This window comes from Macrotis lagotis, chromosome 1, assembly GCF_037893015.1.
Source record: "Macrotis lagotis isolate mMagLag1 chromosome 1, bilby.v1.9.chrom.fasta, whole genome shotgun sequence".
NCBI lineage: Eukaryota > Metazoa > Chordata > Mammalia > Peramelemorphia > Peramelidae > Macrotis > Macrotis lagotis.
The window spans coordinates 759,184,351-759,202,150 of NC_133658.1; the positions used below are offsets into that span (position 1 = coordinate 759,184,351).

At 35.7% G+C, this 17,800-nt stretch overlaps 1 protein-coding gene across 10 annotated transcripts in view; it reads left to right on the plus strand.

Annotated features, from left to right (window-relative positions):
• Positions 1-17,800, plus strand: part of LOC141508112 (N-acetylated-alpha-linked acidic dipeptidase 2-like) — a 112,004-nt gene that overhangs the window by 33,184 nt on the left and 61,020 nt on the right. For 8 of the 10 annotated variants that reach the window (XM_074216433.1, XM_074216429.1, XM_074216430.1 and 5 more), the window contains 2 exons: positions 2,466-2,559; positions 9,783-9,881. In XM_074216433.1, the coding sequence (XP_074072534.1) occupies positions 2,466-2,559; positions 9,783-9,881 (193 nt within the window). The remainder of the gene's footprint in view (positions 1-2,465; positions 2,560-9,782; positions 9,882-17,800) is intronic. The other 2 variants (XM_074216438.1, XM_074216439.1) reach the window with 1 other exon arrangement.

Sequence of the window (17,800 nt, forward strand, 5' to 3'; positions counted from 1 at the left end):
TTCTACTTTCCCCAATGTATTGCAATTTGCCCTTTCTTTCCATTATTACAGCCACTACCTTATTTAGGCATTCATCACCTCTCACCCTCACTATTATAATAACTTCCTAACTGTTCTCATTGCTCCTCCCCCAATCACTGCACAACTGAATTTCCTGAAGTTCAGGTCTGATCATATTATTCCTCTGCACCTTCAGTGTCTCTCTATCTTGTTTAGGATAAAATCTCTTCACAATCTGGCTCTCACCCTTCTCTCAACACTAACTTCACATCACTCCCTTGAGTATATTTTATAGTCCAGTCAAACTGGACTAATTTGGTGTGCAAATTTCCATCTTCCATACCCCAGCTTTTGCACAAACTGTCCTCCCAGTCTCATCACTTCACCTTTGCCTCTTGTAATACTTAGTTCTTTTTAAGACTTAGCTCAAGCGCGGCATCCAGGTGAAGCATAGGCTGAAACCCTGGCCCTGGAATAGTCAAATCAAGTGTCAGACACTTTCTGGATGTGTGACCCTTGGCAAGTCATTTAGCACAGTTTTAGATAAATATAAATTTCCTTAGCTTTTTTTTTTTTTTTTTTTTTTTGCGATGCAATGGGTTTAAGTGGCTTGCCCAAGGCCACACAGCTGGGTAATTTATTAAGTGTCTGAGGCCAGATATGAACTCAGGTACTCCTGACTCTAAGGCCTGTGCTCTATCCACTGCACCACCTAGCTGCCCCCTTAGCTTCTTTCAAGTACCATCACATATCTAATTGAGGCCTAGTCCACCTGTTCTTAGTGGTCTCTTCTCCATTTTTGAAACTGCTTGTTTAGTCTTTTTAGTTACGTCTGGCACTTCATGACATCATTTGGGATTTTCTTAGCAAAGATACTGGAGTGGTTGCCATTTCCTTTTCCAGCTCATTTTACAGAAGAGGAAACTAAGGCAAACAGGTTAAATGACTTGTCCATACTTGAGTTTGGATTTGAACTCAGGAATATGAGTCTTCCTAATTCCAAGTCCGGTCCTTTAATCCAATGTACTACCTAGCTGCCCCCTTGTAATTATTTCCTAGTTGTTTTGTATATATTTTTTCTATTTGTTTAAAATTTCCGGTGGCTAGGTAGCACAATGGGTAAAGCACCAGCCCTGGAGTCAGGAGTACCTGAGTTCAAATCCAGCCTCAGACACTTAATAATTACCTAACTGTGTGGCCTTGGGCAAGCCACTCAACCCCATTTACAAGGGGCAGCTAGGTGACATAGCGGGGGCAACTAGGTGGTGTAGTGGGGTGGCTAGGTGACGTAGTGGATAAAGCATCGGCCTTGGAGTCAGGAGTACCTGGTTTCAAATCCGGTCTCAGACACTTAATAATTACCTAGCTGTGTGGCCTTGGGCAAGCCACTTAACCCCATCTGCCTTGCAAAAAAAAAAAACCTAAAAAAACCCATAAAATTTCCCTGGGATTGAAGGGCTTGGAAATCATGATTCATGAGATCACAAAGAGTCAGATGCAACTGAACAATTGAACAATAACAGTTTCCCTGGGAAATGTGAACTCCTGGGAAACAAGGGCTGTTTTTTGTGTGTTTTTTTTTTAATTCTCAATGTTTATCAATGATTGGTCCAGAATAGCAGATACTTAATAAATGTTGAGTTTGGATGAATTAAGTCATTTGATAATCTTTTTTTGACCTCAGTCTATTATTACATTCCCACTTGAAAGAGATACCAAAGAGTTTTAAAAATTTTAAAAACTTTTTGTTTTCTAGAGGGAAAACTTTTTTTGTTTAAATAGAATCTTTATAAATTGTTCTTTGCCTTTGCTCCTCATGCTTTCTGGTTTATATTGACCAAGTCTATTTTCCCATCATTTTATGGCAGATATTACAAATTCAGAACTTTCCTAGGAAATTAAATTACCTAAATATGAAAAGAAAATTATAAGGAGTAAATAAATAAGTTGAATTTAAGCCGATCTTCAAGAAATCTTATTGCAGAAATTATTGCAGAAACTTTTAATAGTATATAAGATGTAATAATGATAATATTTAGCAATGTAATAGGTAGGATGACTTCTGGACTTGTGATTTGGTCTAGGGAAGCTCCCATTTCCAATGCAAGAGTGTTGGAATTCTGAGTAGCTAAGTGACATGCACAGATTCACAGAACCAATTTGTGTCAAGGGGACACCTTGAACCCAAATCTTTCCTGGTTCTAAGACCAAGTCTATCCATTATGCCATAATACCTCTCATAATACAATAACATGTGAATAATGTCTATGAAAAATGTAAATGCATTTTTCACATTGATTTTCCCTCTTATGCAAAGACCCTGGAAGGGTTGGGGGGATGGTGGAGAATGGAAAGCAGTTATCTCTACAATCTTTTGTTGCCTTAATATGTGTAGAATAATCAAAACTTTAACTTTGTAAAATAGAAAATGACATAATACTTAGAACATGCCCTTGGTCTTTCAGAATACACCTTCAGGTATGCAGAAAATGAAGGAGTGGGAATTCCCCAAATCCCAGTACATCCCATTGGATATGATGATGCAGAGATATTATTACGGTAAAGTCTTCTGATTGGATGCAAGGTTAAGATATTTTGCTCCAAAAGACTATTTCATAATTTAAAAATTAAGGGAGATTTTCTTTTCTTTTTTTTTTTTTGGTAAGGCAATGGGGTTAAGTGACTTGCTCAAGGTCATACAGCTATGTAATTATTAAGTGACTGAGGCTGGATTTGAACTCAGATCCTCCTGACTGACTACAGGGCTGGTGCTTTATCCATTGTGCCACCTAGCTGCCCCAGATTTTCTTTTAAAAGTTAAAAAGAATAATTTTCTGATTCAAGAGCTCTTAAAAATAGGAAATAATAAAAGAGAGACATTTGGACAGTAGTTTTCTCATTTATTAAGAAATAGAGTGTATGGTATAGTAGAGGGTCTGATCTTGGATCCAGAAAAAAAACTGGTTTCAAAGTGTACCCATTGACACTTATTGGACCTCAGTGGTTTTTCTGGAGTAAAAGAATAGATCCCACTTAGTTGCTTAATAAAATGAAATTTGTTGTATTTTCTAAAAGGACATATGAATAATACTAACCATTATTGATTAAAACATAAAAGCCATGATAGTTATGCTATCATTTATATATTTGAACTCCAATAATCAATTCTCATCTCTTTATTACAGTTTGTGTGTGTATAAATATATATATATATATATTATACACTCACATATATTTCATTGTAGTTCAATTTTTATATTTCACTTGTCAACTTTATTTCTAACTTCCTATATCCTTTTCTGCATTTGAAGCAACATTCTGGTTATAGATTTTTACTTTAATTTTTGATATTACCCTAAAGTTAACCTATGAAAAGCTAATCCCATAGTTTCTCAAAATTGCTTTCCCTTTTTGATTTATTTAGTTCTGTTAATAATATTGTAACAAATGTCATCTGTGTTTGATTCCTCCCTCATCTATAATCTACACATCCAATTCATTAACTCATTAATTTTGAGTTTTCTTTTAGTTTTACTATATCTTTTGCACCATTTTTTTCCTTGTCATTCCTATTGACACCACTCAAGCCTGGGTCCTTACTTCATGGCCCATGCTTCTTTCAGTAGCATCCTAACTGGTCTTCATACCTCTAGCCTCTCATTCTTACATATTACCAGTTTAATCTTCTTAGGATATCAATTTAGTCATCCATTCAAAAAATTTTCTTTAATAACAAACAATGTACTAAAGATACACAGATAAAAATGACACAGTCCCTAAGTTAAGGGAGCTTATATTTTATTGCCAGGGGATGTAGCGTATCTATAGATAAATATAATACATGGTAAGGGATCATTGAAGAATTGAGAAATATACTCTATTATATTTAAAAGAGAGTGAATGTGTTTGGGGGAATCGGGAATGTTTATGTGGAGACAATCTGGACCTAAGCTTCAGTGGCAGATAACAATTCTGAAATGTTAAGATGAAGAAGGAATGCATTCCAGGTGCATTGTGTGGCTTGTGGAGATGTACAAAGATGTATAGTGGCATATTAAGTTCGAGGATTATTTACTAGTACCCTTTTACTGAGAGCTAATGTGTATAAAAGAGACCTATAGAGTAAAATAAAGTTGTAAAAGTATGAGTCGAACCAAATGCAGACAGTATAATATCTAAGTTAATTAAATTTTATTTTATCCTGGAGTACATAAGAAAATGACTAAAATTTTTCAAGGACAGCAATGACAGGGATGAGACTTTTATCTTATTTTGTATTTCTTTTTCAAGAACAGTGCAAGGATTAGATTTTTATCTTAGGAAGTTTATTTTGGCAGTTTTTTGAACTATTAAGGTGGTAATATTAGTGGAGGAAGGTAGGGGGTAGTGTCTTTCTTATAAGAGATGTTATGAATGTAAAATTGATGGAATTTAGGAAATAATTGGAATTGGAGAGAAAAGAGTCAAAGATGATTTTAATAGAAATGGGGAATTTTGAGAATGGAGAAGGGGTGTGTTTCCATCTTGAATTTGAAGTCATCCTGGTTGGAATGAACACAATCTCGTTATTTCTGCCTCTTAGAATTCTTGTTTTTAATGTTCAGTTTATGTGCTATTTACTATGGAACCTTCTCCAATGAGTCTCTTATTCTCTCTCTAACTTAATGTTATTTGTTATTTTGTTATATGTTATTTTGAATCAAAGAATGAAATGAGATTTGTTAAATGCCTGTTAGAATTTTATTAAATAAAAACAGCATAGTGGCCAGGGAGCAGGATATTTTTGGTCTAGGAAGACATAGAACTTGTGAGTAGAGGCCAATGGTTATTGTTTGATACAATTTTTTCCAAGAATGGAAGTGTTTATTTGATTACTACTCCTAGAACTGGCAATGGAAAGAGGGGGATGGAGGAGCAAAAACAAAATGTGAGCATATGGTCCAGAGAGTGGTATAGTTTTTGTAGGTTGGGACAGGTATAGAAAATTCTCATTAATCAAGAACTCAAAACCCAAGGCAGTGCTAGAGGACTAGTTTGGTGGTGAAGACTAGAACCTATAAGCATGGCATAAAATACCTAAACAACATCAAGAAATATTATTTTTCCATCCTCCTTGTAAGAATATGAGTTCCTTGCCTTTTTGGTGTTGTATTCACTGTGCCTAATAGTGCCTTAGAAAAATAGATGTTAAATAAATAATTGAATTGTGACACATTTAATTACGGTCTTAGATTATTTCAGTGCTTTTTGTGTTTACATATTGAAAGCGGACCACTGGTTAGAGCACACACCTAAATGTTCAAAACACTTGCAAACTTATAGTATTATAAAAATGGTGTCTGTTATTATTGTTATTACATTTCCTTGTAGTCTCCAAAGCACAATGGCTTGCCAGGAGCAAAAACCCAGTAAATATCTGCTTGTTTTATTTGATTTTGAAAATAACAATCATTCTGTATAAGAAATTCTGCATTTAAAACTAAACTTCAAAAAATATTCTATATTATGCTGTAATAATGACAACAGCTTATGTTTATATAGTGTGTTAGCATTTGCAAAGCGAAGTTATGTAACTCTTCAGTCTAAGAACTAAAGCTGAGGAGGTGAAGAAGAGATGTATGGGAAGCATGCAACTCATCACCAACAAAAATTAATGAAGTAGAAACAGGGTAAATATTGTAATAATGATTACTTTATACTTTATCTCTTTTGATCCTCACAGCAACACTGTTGTGCTGTTCCCATTTTACAGATGAGGAAACAGGCTTAGAGGTTGTGATTTGCTTAGGGCTACAGAATTTGTAAGCTTTCAGGATGTGATTTGAATCAGAACTCCTTCACTCATTAGGTTCACTATGCCATGCTTCATGAAGGAAATGTATTTTTTTTAATATTCATTTGGTCATAAGACCAGAGAGAGAAAGAAAATCTTTAGACTCATTTTCTGTTGCATCTGGATCCTATGAGGATCCAAAAAACTCCAGGAAGGTCCCCACTTTGTTAAGTGGCAAACCCATGGGAGGACATAGAGAGAGGTTCATCATTGAGATGGTTGGAATATTGGATTTCAATACTTAATTGAGATTAGAATATTGGATTTCTTTCTAAAATATATTCAGAAGAAAATCGTCATTTCTATCTCATTCTGTCATTTAGCATTTTCTCCTTTGAGATTCTTAACTGTGATAAATCTGTCAATCACTATTCAAGTACTAGGGAACTGTTACCTACCAACCTACCTTTCTCAAGGTTTCAGTACCTGGTTCACAATCTTTTTGACATCACTCACTTATTATAATTGAGAATTTCAGTATACATAATAATATCCCATAAATCTCTGTTAGCCAGTTCTTTTAAGTTCCTCGGCTCCCATGTATTCCTAGGTGGTACGGTGGATAGAGTACTGATCCTTGGAATCAGGAGGATGGGAGTTTGAATCCTTCCTCAGACACTTTACACTTATTAGCTGTGTGACCTTGGGCAAGTCACTTAACCTGAATTACCTCACATCTAAGGCCATCTCTCTAGTCTGCACTCATAATTTAAATTTTTTTCTATCTTTAGGTCAAATAGTCCATTATAATGAAAAGAGTTCTTGCTAAGAAGAAAGAAAATTGTGTTCAAGTTCCAGCTCCAGCAGAAACTTGCTGGATGACCTTGGGCAGGTTATTTTAATTTCCTGGACTTTAGTTTCCATATCAATAAAAATGAGATTTAACTAGATTGTATCAGAGGACTGTTCCAGGTCTAATAGTTTGTGATTCTGCTAGTATTTAACTAAAGGAAAAATAGAGGAAGCCCCACAAAATTTGGGAAAAAATATTCTGTATTGTTACATTTGCAGAATATAATAACTAGGTAGTACAGTGGATAGAACACTGGCCCTGGAGTCAGGAGTACCTGAGTTCAAATGTGACTTCAGACCCCATCGTCTTGCAAACCCCCCCCCAAAAAAAAGACTATAAAGACTTTTTTTCAGCAATTTCTCTTTATTTAAACATTGTTTTTCACCTTCCTTTAAGGTTTTTTTTAAAGATTTTTTTCAATAATAGAGTGCTCTTCAAGCCCTAGAAATAAAAAAGATGAAACTGAACATTCATCTTTTTAGGGAACTGAATGTTGAAAGATACAGATACTGGAAAGACTTGGTTTTGTGGGCTTTTGTAGAGAAATTATATCTTGAAGCAATGAGTTAAATTAATTCTAAGTGATTTCAATCTACCACTTTCCCACTATTGACATGGAAGGAAGGGGAAATAGATAGCTAATAATATAGTAAAGTAGTAAAACCCTTTCATGCAGGAAATTTCCTTATTCCTTAATTATACAGAATTGTCAAATGCATCTATGAATTTGATCCAAAAAACTTAAACAAAACAGATGAATAATAAAACCAGCAGGTTTGAGTTTTCCTAGGATGAGTATGCTGTTCTTATCTTCAAGTTATAAGTGAAAAGAATCTATAGATAACTGCAATAGGGAAAATCCAAGTATTAATGAGCACTCTGATGAGGGAAGAGTTTTTCAAGGAAGCTTCATGATTATAATAGTTTATGCTTTCTCCTAAAAAGAAGTTTTCTTTATTTTTTATTGACTTACCAGGCTTTTCTAAGCCAGACTAAACTTGCACTCAGCATTATGAGACAATTTTGAAGACACGTCACACATGAAACTAATGACTCACTTATGGACATCAGCGAAAGAACTGAATTTTCATTTCAAATCAGAGTATAGTGGATACTATTCTACAAAACCACTGATTATTAAAATTATTAAATATACAGAATGAAAATATGTCAGCTTCCATGATCCAAATGGTCTATTATTTTAATAGTAAAAGCTAAGAAGTTACTTTAGACATTAATAGTGTTTTGTAAGTGGTTGTTGTTGAATTTGGTGAGCATCACAGATTAATATATTAAACACACTTTTAAAACTCTGAAACCTGATAAAGCCTATCAATATCAGTGGATCCTCTTTGAAGTATACTCTGCTATATAAATCTTCTGGTTTTACAGAAAAGGAGAAGGTTCCAAACAAAGAAATTGGAGGGTGAAGAACTATGTATATTCCAGTTGTGGGATACAGTATGAACAAAAGTAAATAGTACCATGGAAAGAGCTCTGATTAAAGAGTCAGGACCTTGCCTCAGAATCATGCCTTTGAAACTTACTACATGACCATCAGTAAATCCCTTAACCTCTTTGATTTCTTCATCTATGAAATTTTGGAATTGAGTTCCTTTTCTTTAGCAGAATATTGTGGATGGTGATGATGTTGATAATTATATTTGAGAGAACAGCAGAAGAAGAGAGAAAGATAGGTGGGCCAGTTTCTATTAAAGGGGAAATTGTTTAGGCAGTGCAATGAAAGGTACAGTAGAGTGAGGAGAGACCAAGACACTAAACTGGACCTATGTGTCTTTTCTTTTGTCATTTCCTCTCCAGTGCTTTCACTGACAGGATCTCTGGCTTCTATCTCCTTTCCACTCACATGGTTACCAACCTACTGTAGTTTAGGTCCTTTTCACTTCTTGCTTAATTTTATCAGTAACCTAATTTATGTCTAAACTTCCCATATGTCCTTTCTCTAAGTCATCCTCTCCATGGTTGCTCAAGTACCATTCTTTAGGGTGGACAGATTAATATTATGTTAAAATTCTTCACTAAATTCTCTTATTTCTAGGACAAGTACTTTTGTGTCTGGCAATTAAGACTTTCCACAAATTCACTCTCAATATAACTTTCCAACTTTATTTCATATTAATTTTTTTCTCATTATTTTCCATTACTAGTTATCTCTTATTAGTGGCACTCTCTTGAATTTGACTTTCCATCTCCTGCCCCTGTGCATTATTATAAGATCTTTCCATCTCCTGCCCCTGTGCATTATTATAAGATCTTGGAATTCTTTGAATCTTTATAATTTTTCGAAGGGAGAAATTTATGTATCCTCTCTACTAAAAAAAGTCATCCTGATTTCTCCAAGTTTTCCTATCATCCATTTCCTCAGATTACTTCATATTTGCCTTGTATATTTGTTACATGCATGTTATAGTCACTACATATAATGAAAACTCCTTGAGGGAAGGCATTATTACATTTTTTTGTCTTTGTTTTTCCAGTATCTTTCAGAGTGCCCTCCCATATAGTAGGCACTGAATGATTAGATATATATTGGGTTGAGGTGGCTACTACAAATAATCCAAGTAAAATATCTTAAAAGCCTAAAACTGTGGTGACCATAGAGAAAAGAAAAATGTAGGATTTTTAAGAAGTAGTTGAGGTGTACAATTGAGAAGAAAAGGATACAGAGGGTTAATCATTGGGATGAATTAAACTTGACTTTGAAATTTCTTTCATGGCTTACAATTAAGACTCCTTTTACTTACTCAATAAGTGTATGTATAGCATCTACTATATATTTAATGGTTGCTGATTTGTGGCCAAAGTATTTTCGAACAAATGAGTCTCTGTGTCAATCACCCAGGAAAAGAATGGGTGGTTAGTACAGGAATCTTGTGTAAGGGGTGGGGTGGTACAGAGATGAGGAAATGGAGAAATATTCTTCTGGTTTCCTAGTCTATAAAATTGTGATCATAATACATTAAGGTCTCATAGGATCATCGGATATAACTTATGTAAATTATTTTGAAATCCTAAAGTCACCGTTTCAGTGCCAGTATTTAATTTTTTTCATCACTATTATCACTGTGTATGTTTCCATCCGAGGAACTGTAATTGCTCAACTTTTAATGTATTTTTGTTTCTGTCTTTTAATAGCAATATGGGAGGAATTGCACCACCAGATGACAGCTGGAAAGGAAATCTAAGTGTGCTTTATAATATTGGACCTGGCTTTACAGAAAAGTATTCCACCAGGTAGGTTTCAATGTAGTTTCTTCAGCCATGTGTGTGAAAATGATTTAATTTAATACTATATAAAAGCATGGCATTATTCTTTATCTGAGTTACCACTCTTTGCTTCCAAAAGCACCCATCTCACCTTTTTAGAGGCCCAGTAGGTGTCTGTATTCTCAACTGGTGTAGAGAGCTGAGCTGATAATGCTTTTTTCATGTGGTGTATTGAAGCAGGTTGTTGCTTCCCCACATGTGCCAATCAATAGTTTTGGGCTTCCATATCTAATTCATTGGACCCCAATGGTAATTGAGGACTGGATTTATGTGATTCAAAGCAGAGTGCCTGCCAACTCCAGAGTAGTTTTTTCTAGTGATGGTGGAAGAGGATTTCAATTCAGGGTAGCTAAATAAGTTAGCTCTACCCTAGAACCCATCTCTGTGATAAGTGTATAAATTGTAGTATTATTGATTTTTTTTCACTTAGCTTAATGAAGCAGGGCCAAAGTGAAAAAAAATCACAAATTGTTTGATATTAGTAGGTTATGGATTACCCTGTCTGCCAAATGCTAGGGTTGGACTAGTTTTTTAAAAGTGTCTTTTAGCTCTAAAATTCTGTGACTTGAAGGGGAATATATTACTGCAATATAAATTGATGAGGTCTGACTAAATTTGTAACAGTGGATGTCAAAGAAAAAAAATCATGAAAAGGTTTAAAGGATGATAAGATTGGTAGGACATGGAACAATCAAGGGAAAAAGCATTGCAATGAGAGATAACATGGTGTAATGCAGTGATGTTGAACTCAGGAAAAAAACAAGGAGGCCTTTAAACCATACATTAGGATTCTTCAGAACTGCATATTGACTTACAAAACCATTTTTGAGATTATCTATATTCTATTATATTTTTAATTTATTTTTGTAAATATTTTTCTAATTAAAATTTATACAGGTTTAGGCAACATTAAGGAGTATTGTGGATGGACTATTTGTTTGACATTTCTGATGTAGTTAAGAGTTAGGAAGACCAGAGTCCAAAAACCTTTTCTGATACTTCAACATTTCTCTTCCCTCCAGGTCTTAATCTGGAAAAATAAGAATTTTTCATCCATTTCATTACTTTTTTTTGTCTGATTTAAGATAGGATTTTTTCTCTTTGATACTTTGTTTCTTTTATCTTTCCACAACTGAATAAAAAGCCTTATTTGTCTTTCTTCTTACTAATAGCAGCTCTTATTTCCTTGCTTTTTTCCCACTGAAACTGTACGAAGCATCAGAATTCTTATGGAGAATTAATGAAAACATTTTAATCTACTGTATCTCCTTGTTTGGGTTGTTTAGTTCTTGTGTAATTGATGCTTTGATAAATGGAACTATCTGCTAACTATTTTCTTAAGAAGAAAACTGCTGGCTAAATATTACAGATGGAATTCAGTCTCAGTACACCCAGTGCTGTTTTTAGGCAAAAATCTACAAGCAACACTGAAAAAGGTTCTGGTTTTGATAGCTTTTTAGTGGTCAGGAAATCACTAAAGATGAGAAATTGCTGGGATTTTCCTAGAGTGAATAAAGGCTTATTTTGTTCTCCAGTGGGAAAAAAGTTCAAACATTCTTCCTATGCCATCCCCTGTGTTCATAAAAACTGTGAGCTTTTGATGTGATTTTGTTTGATTTTTCCCTTTGGCTGACCTAAGTGGATTACTTTGTTATAATGTCTTTAATAACAATTTATCAATGAATGCCTAAAACATTGTCTTGGAACTGTCTTTGACTTTCTTGAGAGTTTTCCCTCTGCCATTATCTTGTGTCATTAAAGCTAGAGCTCTCAATATTCCTACTAAACAAAGAAAATTTATGCAATGGTTATATAGCACTCAGACACTTGAGTAAAATCCTAAGTAATTATTTCTATTAATTAATCTAGGGATTAAAATAGTGAGGTATGGGGGTAGACATAATTGTTTATATTTATATTTCTATAAAAATCAAGAGTGTTGTCTTAGTCTTCACTAATTTCATGGTGCTCAATTTCTGCCAATTCAGTTATATCCAACATTAAAGAAAGAGTTCTAGTAGGCTAGTTCCTTTTCATCTGTCTTTCATTTTTGTTCATAGTGTACGTTATTTATTATGTGGATGAAATTGATGGCTAACTTGTTAAAAGATGACATTTTCTTCTGAGGCAGAATAGTATAGTGTATAGAGTTCTGTTTGAATCAAGTGATGTTACCATTTAAAAGATACAGGATCTAAGCAACAGATATTGTCTTTGTGAGCCTGCTTTCCCAGCTGTAAAATGGAAATAATTCTATTTCTATGAGGAGCTATTACTATGACTAATATTACTACAACTATAACAACTCAAGGGTCTCATTCTTCTTAATCCCAAAACTATCATCCTGTTTGAAAAGAATTATGATGTGATCCTGTTATTATAAGTTGCTTTGAAAATGCAGTTTTATGCCTTTTCTCATGTATGTTTTATAAGAAACTTTCTTATTTATAATTCATACTTTATATTTATATAAGAAATATGCAATATAAATATGACCATTTATATGGTATATATATGCATGTTTATATATATATATATATATATATATATTTACTTATATATGTAACTAGATTATAAATTCAGAGAGGATAGTGATTACCATTTCTACTTTGTGCATCCATAAGGCCAAGTAGAATTATTTATTCAACCTATTGGTAGGTATTTCATAAATGTTGTTGCTTCAAGATTGTTTGATTTCATTGATAGGGACCTTCCTTCCATTATTTTTTTAGGTTTTTGCAAGGCAAATGGGGTTAAGTGGCTTGCCCAAGGCCACACAGCTAGGTAACTATTAAATGTCTGAGACTGGATTTGAACTCAGGTACTCCTACTTCCAGGGCTGGTGCTCTATCCACTGCGCCACCTAGCCACACCACTTCCTTCCACTATTGTAGTGGATGATCATCAGAACTTGCAATGCCCAATTCTTTGGTGTTGATTGTCTCTAAATTTAGATTGCTCCTGGAATAAATGACAAAAAAATCTATCTCCAGTCATCCTTGAAGACTTGTCAATTTTTTCATGGATGCCAGACTTAAATCATGTATTCTGGAATACAGTTTCGCTTGCATGCAAAAATGAGGCATAGGTTGGGACTTTAGTTAGAGGTCTGCTGGGGGGGGTAAAAAGAAAAATTTTAGCTAGTTATACCAAGCATATTTCACATGGATATGTTTCTTAATTCTTCTGAACCACAAGCTTTTCATTCTTTTACACACACACACACACACACACACACACACACACACACATGCACACAAACATGTGTAGGTTGGTTGGGTGGTTGGTTCTTGTCTTCGTTATCTAAGAAGATTGAAATGTAATCACTATGTTTAAGAAAAATCACAGTGTGCCCAACAGTGGCTAATCATTATGAGCTCCGACTGCTCTCCCACAGGTCTGGTATAAATAATCCATGTGATCACCTGGAGTGGGTACTCTAAATAAATGTCACATTTCCTTTGAGTTCCTTCAATTCTACCTTTCTCATAGAATGCAGAACCCTCACTTATGTGGGCATGCTTCAATGAGACCTTCAGGGTGTCTTAACTTAGTAGGGCTTCTCCTGATCCCCTTATGAGTGGTTGCCCTGTGTGAATTCTCCATAAAATAGCTTTTTTGGCAAGCGTACATCTGGCATTCTAACAAAGTGTCCAGCCCATCAAAGTTGCATTCTCTGTAGTAATGTTGGAATTCCAGGAAGTTTAGCTTGAGAAAGGACTTCAGTGCCTGGTATCTTCTGCCAGGTGATATTCAGAGTCTTCCTAAGACAATTTAAATGTAAGTGATTCAGTTTCCTGACATGGCACTGATAGACTCTCCAGTTTCCCAGACATATAGCAATGAGGTTAGCACAATGGCTTTGTAGACCTTCAGTTTGGTAATCAGTCTAATACCTCTTCTCACCCACACTTTCTTTTGGAGTCTCCAAAATACTGAGCTAGCTCTGGCAATGTGAGTGTCAACCTTTGTCAATGTGTACCTCCCTTGATAGGACACTGCCAAGGTAAGTGAGCTTTGTCCACAGAACTCAAAACTTCTCCATTTGCTATAACTGATGCTTCCACATATGAATGATGTGGTGCTGACTGATGGGGCACCTGAGTTTTCTTGGTGTTAGTTTCTTAGACCAAAATTAGCACAAGCAACAGAGAATCGATCTGTACTTTGTTGCATCTCAGCTTCAGAGGCTGCATTAAAGGCACAGACATCTGCAAACATAAGATCAAACAGCAACACTCACTCCACTTTGGTCTTGACTTGTAGCCTTTTCAAGTTAAAGAACTTGCCATCAGTGCTGTAGCTGACCTTGTTCATCTTCAGTGAAGACATTTGATAACATGACTGAAAACATCATGTTAAAAAGTATGGGAGCAAGGGCACATCTTTATTTTACTCCATTGATGACTGGGAAATCTCAAGGAAGCTCACTATCCAGAACCCAGGCATTCATGCTGTTGTGGAACTAACATACAATACTGATGAACTTCTCTGGGCAACCAAATTTTGACATCATTTTCCATAAACCCTCATTACTGATGGTAACAAAGACCTTGTATATGTTTATGTATACATATACAGATGCCTACAGAACCCTGTTCTGTTCTTGGTATTTTTCCTGGAGTTGTCAGGCAGCAAACACCCTATCGACTGTTCCTTTACCCTTTCTGAAGCCACACTGGCCCTCAAGGTGACCAACTTCCAGGTGAAGGATCAGTCTATTGAGAAAGGACTCTAGCAAGACTCTTCCCAGCAATGACTAATAAATACCCCTGTGATTGTCATGAGACAATCTATTCCCTTTACTTTTACAGAGATGGATAATGGAGGCATCCTTGAATTCTTGGGGGATAACCTCTTCCTGTCATATAACCTGGAAAATTTCAGTTTTTGGAAAAGTAATGTACCCCCACCTTGTGGATCTCAGTTGGAATATAATCAGCACCAGGTGCTTTGCCACATGAAAAGAGCCTAATGGCATTCAAAACTTCTTCAGTTGGAGCTTCAGCTAGGGACTGATTGACTTCAACTTGAGGTAAATGGTTAATGGCTTCTGCATTGATTGATGATGGTCTGTTAAGAACACTATATGTTCAGCCCATCTCTCTAGGATCATGTCCCTATCGTTGATCAATGTGGATCTATCAGCACTGAGTAGTTGAGATGCATCATATGTCTTTGGCCCATAAATAGCTTTCAGGGTATCAAAAGCATTTTGGTTTGTTACTGTCTGTATAACATTGAATTCCATCTGCCTTCTTACTGAGCCAAGAGTCCTGCATCTCTATAAGCTTCGCTTGGACTTTACTTTTAATGGAATTAAATGCTGCCTTCTTAGAAATGGATGAACCATCCTGCTGGTAAATCCTATGGAGTTTTTCATTTAGCATCTTCTGTATTTCCCCATCATTTTCATCAAATTAGTCTTGTTTTATTGAGTGTTCTGGCCCAGATGAGCAAATGCAATGCTGTACATCAGATGTCTGAAAGCTGCCCATTTCTTTTCTGCTCTGCTGTTGCCCAATATGTATTGACTCAGTTTTCCCTCCAATTTAGCAATGAACTATTCCCTCTCAGAGAGACACTAATCTCAACATGAATTCTTCTAGTATTCATTTTGCCTTGGAGCCAACGCTTTGTTTGAATATGAATATTTAGCTTAGAGAGGATCAGTCTGTGATCAGTTTGCATGGTGCACCACACATTGCCTTTGACACACACATCCTGTCTGTCTCTTTTCCTTATAATCACATAGTCTATTAGATGCCAATGTTTGCTACTAGGTTTCATCCAGGAATTCTTACTGCATTTAGGTAAACAGAAGACAGTTTTTGTGATGAGAAGGTCATGAGATGCGCAAGTCTTCAGTAGAGGGTGACCATTGCTGTGGCTGTTTCCAACTCCATTCCTCCCAAGGACTCACTGCCATGCCTGGTAATCTGAGCCTACTCTAGCATTAAAGTCACCCAGAATTATCATTTTGTCCTCTTTTGGTACAATGATGATAAGGGTCTTCAGGTCTTCATAAAATTTTTATTTAACTTCATTAGTGTTGTCATGGTGGGAGCATAGGCACTGTGAAGGTGGCATGGCATTTTCCCAGGAGTGGCAATCTCACTGCCATGAGCATGACATTCATTCCTTTTGGTAGGCATTCAAGAATGTTGACTAAATTACCTTTGATTGCGAAACCTACCCCAGTTTTATGGCATTCTCTTTCATTGCCACCACTCAGGGGGTGGGGGACATGTATCTAGCTCTGACTTCAGTAAGTTGGCCTTCATTTGCAGACCTTGTTTCACTCAGAGCTGCTATTTGGATACCACATCTGCTGAACTCTCTTGCAACAAGAGCTGTTCATCTTTCAGTTCTATTGGATCTTATGTCATCTATGAATATGTACGTGTTCTATGCACTGGTGGTGAGTGAAGTTTTTGTAGGTTTCTTTGTGTCTTTATCACACTGTGGGATCCCTGCCTCCTAAAGTAATCAGGTCAGGGTTGAGTAAGCAAACAATTTTTAGGGAACCTTTTCTAGCCCCTTCTTCACATCAGGGGATGAGCTGTGCCATCCTTAAAAGGCCTGTTCAGTCACTCAGGGGGTTGCTGAATCTCACTGCTGCTTTCAGTGGGGAAATAATCCTATGGCCCTGGGCTGCCTATATGTAGGATTGTGACTACAGTTCCCAGTATATCTGTACCTGCTACTTCTTCACTTGCCTGTCGCACATTTTTGTTGTCCTTTGAGTGTAATTCCAAATAGCTCTCCAGATGGATTGGATGAGTTCACAGCTCCACCAACAGTGAAATAGTGTCCCAGCTTTCGAACAACCCTTCCAACAATGATCATTATCCTTCCTGGTCATATTGGCCAATCTGAGAGGTATGAGGTGGTACCTCAGAGAAGCTTTAATTTGCATTTCTCTAATAATTAATGATTTAGAGCATTTTTATATGGCTATGGATTGCTTTGATCTCCTCTGTAAATTGCCTTTGCATAACCTTTGACCGTTTGTCAATTGGGGAATGGCTTTTTGTTTTAAAAATATGACTCAGTTCTCTGTATATTTTAGAAATGAGTCCTTTGTCAGAATCATTAGTTGTAAAGATTATTTCCCAATTTACTACATTTCTTTTGATCTTGGTTACATTGGTTTTATCTGTGCAAAAGCTTTTTAATTTAATGTAATCGAAATCATCTAATTGGTTTTTGGTGATGTTCTCCAACTCTTCCTTAGTCATAAACTGCTCCCCTTTCCATAAATCTGACAGGTAGACTAGTCCTTGATCTTCTAATTTGCTTATAGTATTGTTTTTTATGTCTATGTCCTGTAACCATTTGGATCTTATCTTGGTAAAGGGTGTGAGGTGTTGGTCTAATCTAAGTTTCTTCCATACTAACTTCCAATTATCCCAGAAATTTTTATCAAAGAGGGAGTTTTTATCCCAATGGCCAGACTCTTTGGGTTTATCAAACAGCAGATTACTATAATCATCTCCTGCTTTTACACCTAGTCTATTCCACTGGTCCACCACTCTATTTCTTAGCCAATACCAAACAGTTTTGATGACTGATGCTTTATAATATAATTTTAGATCAGGTAGGGCTAAGCCACCTTCTTTTGCACATTTTTCATTAAGCTCCTGACAATTCTTGACTTTTTATTTCTCCATATGAATTTACTTACAATTTGTTCTAACTCATTAAAGTAATTTTTTGGAATTTTGATTGGTAGGGTACTAAACAGATAGTTCAGTTTTGGTAGAATTGTCATTTTTATTATTTTAGCTCTACCTATCCATGAGCAGTTGATATTTGCCCAGTTATTTAAATCTGATTTAATTTGTGTGAGAAGTGTTTTATAATTATTTTCAAAAAGATTCTGA